Source organism: Centruroides sculpturatus, unplaced genomic scaffold (genome assembly GCF_000671375.1).
Source record: "Centruroides sculpturatus isolate CEXI.00-Female unplaced genomic scaffold, Cexi_2.0 scaffold402, whole genome shotgun sequence".
Taxonomy (NCBI): Eukaryota; Metazoa; Arthropoda; class Arachnida; order Scorpiones; family Buthidae; genus Centruroides; species Centruroides sculpturatus.
Window position 1 is genome coordinate 532,929 of NW_019384685.1, and position 11,639 is coordinate 544,567.

An 11,639-nucleotide genomic window follows, 5' to 3' on the forward strand; every position below is an offset into this window, starting at 1 on the left:
TTTTCTTGAAATTTTTACTCCCCTTCCCCCATTTTCCAAGTTTCCATAAACTGCTCCTTTCTTCGAATGTCCAAAAGAATTCAATCTCCCTCAAAACCTTTACACTTTATGAATAATAAAATAAATACTGTATAAAATTTAATAAAATAAAACAGACGTTCATTGAAGTTCAACCCCCTCCCTCCCCTTCGAGTATGGACGTCATTTATGGACAGCCCCCATACTACCGACGGGACACTCGTGCCAGAACCCTTGGCCACACGTGACGCTCTTCTAAGTGTTGTAACGCAACCGTAAAAGCGGATACGTCATTATTTTTTTTTTTCACTGCAATCGTTTTGTGATATTTTAATTATTTTTCGTATAAAAATACAAATAGTGGGAATCATAAATTTATAGTGCTTTTAGTATTTTGTATACCCCAAATTTAAAGAATCATGGAGCGTTGGCCGAGAGGAGTTTTGAAGAAAAATGTAGCAAGTACAGGTATTACAATGTTTCCAGTGACGGGGAGACCGAAAAGGCAGATACAAACGATGGTACAGTACAAATGGAGACACAAGCGTTGCATAAAATATTGAAAGAAAAAAGTATTTGAATTAATACTTGCTTTCCGTTATTTTTTTTTTTGCATTTTCAATAAATTGTTCCTGGTGTTTATTTGCTGTTTCATCTATGATCATAAAAACTGTCAGGGTTCCAACTTTTTTTTACTAAGGTGAAAAGGATTCCTCGATAAAAATAAGTTGTAAACCGCTGATCCAGACAGTTCAAGAATGGATTCTAACTGATTAAGAATACGAGTACAGGTTACATATTAAATGTCAGTCAGTTACTGTAGTTATATATAGATGCTGTGTACCTTACAATAAATTTAAATATTCTATATTAATTAATCTTGTAAAATTTTAACTATTCTTATAAAATCTATTGTTTAATTCATTAAAGAAAATATTCAAAAGAACTTTTTAAACCCAAATTTTGTGATCTAGTTTAACTATTTAATTTTAAATGCTGACTTTTGTAGTAGCCGGATAAATACAAAATTAGAAATAAAGTATTCAAATTAAAACATTGTTTAGACTTCTTTTGAAAGTTAAAATACTTAAAAAGATTATTTGTCCTTGATTAGGAACGAGTGAATTGATTTTCATTGTTACATCACTTAATTTTAACCATATTTAAAATGGTACAATATCACAATTTTTAGTTGTGCGATTATGCTAATCTAACAATCCAATAAGAATTGTATTGACATTAAAAGTGAACGTTCTTATAACAAGGCATCCGACATTAACAGGACACATTTTAAGTTTTATATTACAAAAATGCTCTATCCGTTAAGTTTTCATTCAATATTTTAATGCTAAAATTATCAGCTACCATATTAGCAAAAATGATCAAAAAACCATTTTTTTAATTAACATTGATTATACCATAGGTTTTTTATATATACTGTACTAATTGGGCGTAAAAATGCATTTTATAAGGCTAACGAGCCAATATCTAGCACTTAAAAGCAGTGATTTTACATCCGGAACCCTGACGGTTGAGCAACGAAAATCTAGCTTTCCGCTCGTAATTCATCCTCAGTATTTTACTCAAAAAAGTTATTGAAAATCCCCGAATAACTCTCTTGGTGATAAGCGCGTTTAACAGATACAAAAAAACATTTCAAATTTAACTCTTTTATTTAGTAAAAAAATCGTACAAAATACCCGTTATATACAAAATACACAACTTCCGTAAAAAGGAAACTCGTATTTATTCCTTAGTAATCGCACCACCTAAAAAAAGGAATTTGATCTTCCCGACCAGCATTGAATCTCGTTTCTCCCGGAGTTGACTTGTTACCAATGCTTTTATCACCGATACGCGCGTTCCCAGTATCCCCGGATGGTCCTAGATTCAATACTGTTCCCTCATTAACTTAAAAATAAAGCATACTTACATTAGGTAAAGATGTCGAGTGATAGTGAGGCAGAAGGGGTAGAGGTGAGTATTTTCTTGCGTGTTTGGAGCACGTGTTAAAGCCGCACAGCAGCCAATTTTCGTGCTTATTCTCAAGTAGCAGTTGCAAATTAAAATTCGTGAAAATGTGAAAATGAAATTTTTCCATTTAAAGATTTTTTTTTCAAATTCTGCAAATTTAAGAATGACTTTAAAATGTGAATTTTTAATTTTACGTGCTTTTTTTAGATAAGCGACTTCCATTTTGATTTTTCTAAAAGTGACTTCCAAGTGAAATTAAGTGAGCTTAAAGTGAATCCAATTACTTTCGATTATAATGCGATTAAATAACTACGTTAAAAATTTTCAAAGTGAATTATTTTTTTTTTTATATATTTCAATCGTAGAATGATAAAAATTTAGAAGTGTTCGTAATTAATAACTTTTGCAACTTGAGACTCCTTTGGCTACTTGGGACATTTTGTGAATTTAATTAAGTGATTGAAGTTGATGAAGTCGAGATTGTGAAGTGATGTAGGCTAAAAAGATTGTGAATGCATACAACAGTTGTGTAGTCGTTTTATTGAAAATTTGAAGTTTCTTAAGAACTACATCGAATGAATGCATCATGTATAATACAGCTGCAGGGCCGATGGTGACATGAGCCGGTATTAATAAATACCAGTGGTAATCGAAGACATTCAAAACATTGTCAAGTGATACTAAATTTTCAAAAAACATTTATGATGAATCATACAGTTCTCGAGACAATGTACAGAAATAAAAAAACAAAATAACTGATGAATGCTTGATGTAAGATGACGTTGACGTCCCAATAGTTCTCCACCTGATGAGGTGGTCAAATCTTGATGCAGGACATGCTACAAGATGTGGAATCTTGACACTTAACTGCCGTAGGAAAGTCTGTTTGAAGAAAAAGTTTTGCAGATTATATGCACAAGTGAAGATTTTTCTCAATTTCTGACTAACTTCTTATCATATTATGACTTCAGTCTACAGGAAACTATATATATATATATATAATTTATATATATTACATCTGATAACTGCATCCAGGGCTTGAAAATCTAAAGTGAACGCATTCCGATTTACAGACAAGTGTCTGACCGTTTCTATATCCTACTAAAGGACAATTGCAAATTTACCCAACATTCACCTTTTCAAGCCCTGATAAAATGTAAAGCATTCAACAATAATATAGTCAATGCCAATTATTAAGAAAAAATTTGTTAGCTCATTTTGTGACTACTTGAATGAAGGTAATTTTTTAAAATTAAGCTGTAGATTTTAAACGTAATTAAATTAAGTTGGTAAGAATCATTTATGAAGGAAGACAAGTTGTTTTAAAGGATGAAGTGTTAGTAAAACTGAGCCGCTTATTTTCTTGACTAGATTTTCTTTCAAAATTAAAGTGCATTAAATAACTTTCATGGCTAGTCAAGTAGTCACATTATCAAGTTTTGAACATTTTCTACCAATAAAAATCATGTAGCACAAAAATGCAAAGATCCATATTTTTTGTTGGAATGTAGCAATTCAAATTGTGATGCTGACTATACAATAAGTGCAGCTCCTTATTTTGAAAAGTGCTATTACATATTCATATTTTTCTATTACTCAATGTTATAAAAAGTGCATGCATGCCAACAGTGAACTCCAGAATCTTTGCATAGTTTGTGATGTTTTGAACTGCTTATTCTCTGTACATAATTTCAGCTCATGCCACTCAAAAAATGAAAAAAGATGCAAACTTATGTGCTGTGCACGTAATTAAATTTTATACAGATCATAAATCTCATCTAGAAGACTGGAAAAACAAATTTACCTATATAAAATATATTATACACGTGCATTTTTACATGAAGTTTGTGTCACAATACCTTTGTCCCACAGGTGATCTACTGCGGTAGTTGGACCCACCCTTGGAATAATCACCTCCGAGGTCATCGTGAGCATCGTAGTCATTGCGTTCGTTCATGCGGGAGCCCCCTCTTCTTCCCCATCCACCGGAACTCTGTTGGCCAGAGCTCCTATAAGAGTCATAGCCGCCTCCTTGTCTACGTCCAAAACCCCCTCGTCCTCCAAATCCAGAATCTCTTCCACCACGGAAACGTCCTCTCATTCCACCCCTACCTCCTCTTCCTCTTTCATCTCTCCACCCACCTCTACCTCGTCCTCTACCACCTCTGCCTCCACGTCCACTACCACGTGACATCTCAACTCTGATACGTGAACCATTTATCACAACCCCATTCATGTTCTTGATTGCTTCATCGGCATCACGATCGTCATCGTATTCAATGAAGGCAAAACCGGGTGGATTTTGTGCAACCCATATGCTATTCAACTTTCCGTATTTACTGAATTCACGTTCTAAATCGTCTCTGCTCAAGTTATCTCCCAAACCACCAACAAATACACTTGTAGGCTTCATATTTGAAATCTGAAAATAGAAAAACAAATTCCATCAATTAAATTTAAATCAAAATTTAGCAAAAACTCGTTAAAAAAACCGGTTTTTAAATTTTAAAAAAATTATAATTTATGATAAAATATTCATCCCACTTCCGATTGGTAAATCAATGTTTAAAAAAGAAATAAGCCTGACGTCAATCCGCCATGTTGGCTTCTCCCTCATCAAAGAACAATCGAAACCCAAAACGTCCGCCATATTGGACACTCGTTCGAACAAAGGAAATCATCGTATTAACTTATTCTATTCGTCTTAATACTTAAAAATCATCTTATTTAACTCGATATATCATTTCGAAAATAAAATTAAACTTAGTTTCTACATATTTACTAGAAAATTAACCTAACAAGTTATAGCTTTAAAAAAATTTACATGAAATACTTTAATTATTTTAGCATTATAAAATAACCTTAAAATAAGTAGAAATTAACAAAAAAAACAACATACCGAAATTTTCTAAAAATTGGCGAACGATCAAACGGACAACTTACAAAACCTTCCACGTCCTACGAGTCGAAGAACCAAACTGCTGGATCCGGCACAAAACGAGAGACGCCTAAGTCATCAACCAATCAAAACACAGAAAGATCCGGTTAAAACCGGTCAAAGTCAATCTTCATTGGCTAATTCTTCTGTATCAAATACGTCAAAACTATCGCGTTCCTGATTAGTCAGAAAATAATGCGTCATTTCTCGTCAAATTACGATTATAAGAAAATAGAAATTAATAGATGTCGATATCATTTATAAATCTTAATAATATTTAAGTTATGAAATCGAATTTTTAATTAATTAACTTAATAAAACAACATAATAAAATTTATAAATTTATTCCTATTTCTGTATATTTTGACTTCTTCATTGTAAAGAGTTCTAAATTAATTTGTTTCCCAAGTAAAAAGCAGACTACATTATTTAATTTTAAGCGACTTCATTATTGCTTCAGTTCATCTAAAATTACATTTAAAAATCGATAAAGTCCTCTAGTAGCTACGGCTTGTATAAATGTATTAAACTGTAATTATAAACTAAATGAATTAAGTAATGAAATTTAAGGACATGCATTAGTTACTGTTATTAATAGAAATTTCAAGTTTTGGTCCCAAGTTTTCATAATAATTTTATAAAATGGCACAATTAAATAAAAATTTTATAAATTTTTACACACAACACTTTCAATTTTCACTCTATTATTACATGTTAGGCTTAACGAAACAAAAAATGTGTACCGGTACAATGGGCCTTTTCTGTCAGGCTGCATCGACTACAATTTAGGCCTAAATAATTACAAATGTACTTTTAGAAAATCACATTCAAAATCAAATTTTATAATTATTTGAACATTAACATGCTTGTTGATAAACTATACCATTATATTACCTTTTTCAATTCTTTTTTTTTAGTAATATACTGTACAATAAAACAGCGATTCAACTATTCTTAAGCCTAATCAATATCTACAAAGATATTTATTACCAATATTTTAACATTGATTTAATTTCTTTACATGGTTAAAAATTAGACTCGTGAAAGATGTTAAAAATAAATTAATTAATTGAACTTGTAATATATACTCCATTCTATATTTTAAAATATTTTCGAACGTCTAAAAGTTATGACGAAATATTTTGTAGAAAACATTGTTAAAACTTGATTATATACTAAGCCTAATTTTTACAAATAGGCTTAGAAATTTATTTTTCTAATAAGCAATGTCATCAAATCATGAATTTAGTCCTAAATATATATCTTCAGTAACGTTTTGAGATATTTTTGTATATTTCTTTCAAATACATTTTAATTAAACAATTCTTTTCTTTTGATTTTGCTTAAGTAAGCAGTTCAAGATGACTGCTGGCAATGAATTACAGTACATAAAATCACGAGTCATTCTTTTAATTTTTTTCAGAGTTTACGAAGAAAATCATTTTAGTTGTTTCAACAAATATCATATATTATATATTTAATTTACAATTATAGAATCACGATTTAACATTTTTGAAAGCAGAACTTTTTTTTTTCCTTTTAAGCTAAATGTTATTAAAAATTAAATAAATAAATAATTCTGTAATAAATTTAAAACTGAATTACAGTTCAATCGAGGATTAAAAATGAAGTTAGATATAAAATTATAATTTATATATTATTTTTTTTATTCGATTGTTCGTTCTAATAAAATAAATACAATGCTGTGAAATTGCTTACTCTAAACTAACCTCCTTGAGTAAATAAATATAGTACAGTATATTGATTTAGAAAAATATAAATTTAATTAAATGTCTACAAATTAATGATAATTAATTTATTATAGAATAGATATTTTAAATGGTATGTGCAGTACAACAAACACTAAAATTAGAAATATTGATTGTTTATTTCATTTATTGTATGACACGAATTGTAGCACTTGTGTAATTGGAATGTTTTCTACTTGTTTTTAATTGCTAGTTTAATTGTTTTGCCTTTCTATTTAATTAATCATATAATAAAACTATAAGCATTTACTTTATTTACAGTAACTGATACACAAATTAAATTTAAATTTTACTCACTAAAAGTTAGAATTATATGAATGTACAGGTTAATCAAATTACACAATAATTTAAAAATTCGAACAAGATACTGGGCCTAAGAAATCTTTGTTAGCTATACTGCAGTATTTATCAAACAAATAATAAAGTTTTTGTTTTATAATTAATTGCCTTTCTATCCAAATATAACAAATAAGTCAATTACTTTATAAAAATAACTCATTTATAATAAGAATAACTGAAGACTGATACTATAAATTCAGTGATATTAGGCCTAATAAAGAATAAAACTAAATTTTGTTAGGTCTAATCATTTGCTTAGCATTATTGTTAGCTTAAAGAAATTCATAAACTGAAACTTTATTACAATGAACAAAAAGTGAAAAATTTGAAAAAGACTTTATAATAAATATAAATTAATTTAAATATACTAATTAGTTAACTAAATCAAATAAGTTTCTAATCTTTATATGAAATATACTAACAATAATAAAATTAATTTCCAAATATACTTATTTTACAATAACCATTATTTATATATGGCAAACTGTGTCTGTTAAGAAATCCAATAAAATTAAATCAAATTTGAGAAACATTGGTATAGACAAAATAGAAAGACAATTGAATTTGATAAACACTCATATTTTATTTTCATATAATGAATGCATTTTAAAATGTATTAAATTTTGTTAATCTACATTAACAAGGAATTTTATATAATTTTTAATTGAGTTTTGATAAATATTGCCCAGCAACAGATTAACAATATTTTGTTTTAATAAACTTAAATAATCATTGTAATTTTTGAAAACTGTTTTGTAGAATAATGATTATTTTGCTAATTTAGTTTTCTTGTTTTTTTCTTTGACTAATGATAAGATATTTGCTGACGTTTTGTTTTCTGTTTGCTTTTAAAATGCAGATTCTACCAATAAGGAAAATACTCTCAAAATGCATAAAGTAATAAATACAATTGAATTCTTTGCTCTATGTAAAACACACTTAAAATTGAAATTACAACAGAATTAAATTAAACACTAAAAACGTTTGTGAAAACAGTTATTAAACATGAATATTTTCTCTGTTATAGCTTATTTAAATTATAACAAATTCTAACAGAAAACAGAAAATCTTAACATCTTAAGCAATCATTTATAAATAGCCACATATTATATAAGTTCAATTGCTTTACATCATTTCATTGTTGTTAATGTGAATAAGCTTTACATGTTAAAGGTGAGAATACTTTGTGTTTTAACTGTTTTTATTAAGTTTTTTTGTGTTTAATGTCGCTTTGTAATTTGTTTTAGAATTAAAATAATAAAAACATTACTCTGACTTCTTATGACAGTTTCTCTTTGGAACAATTAGATTTCATATTTATAGTTTATTTGGTAACAGACATTCAAAAATTGAAAAAAGAAAAATAGTCGCACAGAAAAATCAAAGCACTCAATCTTATCAGAATATTATCATTTGAAATCATTTGTTAGTTGTACATGATTTTAAATGTTGAGCTGATGTTAATTGGTAGGAAATGATATTAAATGGTGAATTCTTTCCAATCATTTATTTTGCAGAAAAGAATGTTAAATGATGGAAATGATATGAATTGTTATCCAGTAATCTTATAATGTTTTCACATTTTTAATTAACTTGGTTTTGACACTTTAATTCCAACCATTATCATGAAAATTGTCATGTTTCATTCATTCACATGGTGTCCTTTTTACAGAGAGTTGCAGTTGATGGACTGTTCTTCTCCACTCTTCACGGTTATAGGCTTTTACCAAGCTTGAGCCAGTCCATTTTTTGATGTTGTTTTGCCACGTTAGTCTAGGTCTTCTCTTTCTCTGTATGTCCTCCACCATTCCTTGAACTGCAAGTTTCATCAGTTTTTCTTCTCTGGATGCTGACCATCAGGTTTCTTTTTATCCCAAATCTACTCATAACCTCCACATTGGTTATTCATCTATCCAACTAATTCTTTCCATTCTTCTATGACACCACATCTCAAAGGAATTTATCTTACTAACTGCTTCTTGGTTTATTGTCCATGACTTGCATCCATACCTAGCCACTCCAAATCATTGTTTTAAGTATTTTTAGTTTCAATTTTTTGCATACATTTCTCTCTCTTAATACTGAGGATATTTGTATAAAAGCAGCTTTAGCCTTTTTTATTCTGTTTTTAATTTCATGATTACATCTGTTATCCTCAGTTATCTAACTTCCCAGGTACTCAAACATTTTTTACCTTTTCTTTTTCCTTCCATCCAACATAATCTGTAGATCTTTGTTTTCTATGTGTAATATTTTTATATTATTTTCTAATTTTTGTTTCATTCTTTATTTTTCTTTATTTGTAATTTTTAAAATGTATATTTAAATCTTATTTCTTGCAGGCACTTTGTATTCTATTTAGAAAGCCATCCTGAAGAGGAGGTTTGTAATGTCAAAAATATTTGAAAGAAAAATGTATGTTTCCACCTTGAATGTTTGTTTTTATCTGTCTCTCACCAAGAAAAGTTACTTATATTTGCCAATAATATTAATGTGATATATGCTAGTTTACAAATTCAAAATAGTATCATTTGGCAAATGTACTGTTTATCAATAATAGTGTGTATTATTTGATTTTAAATTACTCGACATTTTCAATATAGTATATCAAATCAATTTACAAAGTGTGTCTGAGAGAAAATTTCAAAACAAGCCTGTAAGAAATTTAACTACTGTAAAATTTTCTTCTACAAAAGAAGCTGGAAGAAGTACAACTAATATAAAAAATTTGTTAAGTTGAATTATTACAGTTGAAGCTTGAAAGCTGCAACACTTCTTTCAGCCAAAGCCATCTTCAGAAGTCAGTATTCAATCATTAAAGTAATGATTTAAACTTCTACGAGAAGTTTAATGTCATTACTTTAATGATTGAATATTTTCTTTTAATTAATTTGCTTTAATTAATGCCTGATAATTTTCTTTTAATTAATTTTTGTTTTCATCTTTTTGATTTATTAAAAAAAATGAAAGTAGTCTTTTTTTCAGTTGTTTTCCACTAGTCTTCTTGGGAAAAGAAAAACTATATTGTTTATTTGACTTTTTTCTATTTTAACAGCTTTTCTTATGACATCTTTCACTTAATAATTGAAAAACAATAAGTCTCCCTAAAGAAATTAAAAAAACTTTTTTAATATCAATGTCTTTATCTTACGATTGTTTAAAAAAATAAATAAGTAAAGTATACCACTAATAAAAGTATGTATCTGTCTGGATTAGAATAGATTTTTTAGGATCAATTTAAATAGAAAATGCAGTTAAGCTAAACAAAAACAGCTTTTTTTTAATTAATTACAACTAAGCTTACATATGTTTTATAAAAATACTTCAATATTCATATCAAAATAATTTAACTGTTAATTTCAGGTTCTAAGAAACCAAAAGTTACTTTTTTATGTTTTTATATGCTATGTATATAGTATATATAGATATATATATATATATATATCAGAGCTTCATTCCCAATTAATAATGTTCATCAAGTTTAAATCACTCTTATTGGGCTGCAATTTAAAAAAATTTGTAGATCTAAATTCCCACTGTTGTCTGTCTGTCTGTCTTTCCTTAATCTCGAGAATGGAGTTAGAGAGATGAAAGTCAAGACTAAATATGAAAAGATTAGGGGCATGAGGCTTCAATTAACTATATATGAACTTTTAGTTTGTACTGAAAGCCATGTTATTTCAATTAAAAAATTTTTCCCCAGAAGGAGTTAGATGATCAGCATGACTCTATTGCTTACTGGAAAAGTATGATGAAGAGTGGAAAGACACTACTAATTTGAGGTGGAGAGCATATATTTTAAATTAATTAAATTAAAAATATGATTAAAAACAGCATTGTAATGATGTCACAATAATTGTTCATTTCAATATATATTCAGATGATGAGGATGAAAAATCTTCAGTAATCATAAAACTTTGGTTTATTAATCAAAGTTTTATGATTATTTTAAGAAATGACTATATTATACTTTGTTTATGTTTGAATATATCTTGAAATAATATTGAAAAATTATCAAAATTTTATATCTATACTAGTATTTCTTCTTTTACACGTAAATAAATGTACAAATACATTAAAAAATGAAAAAAATTATCCATGAAGCTTTAATTTATTGTTTAATGATTAAAAGGATATACTGTTTATAAGTTTAAGAAAGCAAAATTTATTTCTTGTCAAATATTTTTGGGAGATGTGTCCTTGTCTTCAAGATATCTCAAGTGCAGATTTAATGTCCTTTACAAACAGCATTTCTCTCTAGAAATCATTAATACATAAAAAAATATTTTTAATAAAACAATAACCAATTTTTGAATAATAAATTAATCTGTAATTTACAATTTTTTGAAATAATAACAAATACATCCAATTAGGGTTGCCAACTTTCTTGGATTTGTCAGGAAACTTCCAAAATTTGGAAAAATTTTTAAATTCTCCTTTTCCTGAATTGAGAGCTATTCCTTTTGTATTTACCCAGCAAGTCAATCAATTTTTGGAGTATATATTAAAACAGACTAAAGAATAGGCAACAGCATTTTGATATTGCTAAGAGTAAAAAATGTCAAATCTCCCAAAATTTTTTACTGGAATGGAAATTTCTC

The 11,639-nt window shown here is 28.0% G+C and overlaps 1 protein-coding gene across 3 annotated transcripts; it reads right to left on the reverse strand.

The window, feature by feature from the left end:
- Positions 1-2,240: 2,240 nt before the first annotated feature.
- LOC111627049 (RNA-binding protein Rsf1-like) lies at positions 2,241-5,041 on the reverse strand. 3 transcript variants are annotated; one of them, XM_023370595.1, is made up of 3 exons: positions 4,892-5,041; positions 3,852-4,414; positions 2,241-2,874 (listed from the first exon to the last, which is right to left on the reverse strand). In XM_023370595.1, the coding sequence occupies exons 2-3, from the start codon at positions 4,403-4,405 to the stop codon at positions 2,856-2,858; spliced, it is 573 nt and encodes a 190-aa protein (XP_023226363.1). In that variant the 5' UTR covers positions 4,406-4,414; positions 4,892-5,041; the 3' UTR covers positions 2,241-2,855. The 3 variants fall into 3 exon arrangements, with proteins under 3 accessions (XP_023226363.1, XP_023226364.1, XP_023226362.1); XM_023370596.1 differs by having other exon boundaries at positions 2,241-2,974; XM_023370594.1 differs by having other exon boundaries at positions 2,352-4,414.
- Positions 5,042-11,639: the final 6,598 nt, after the last annotated feature.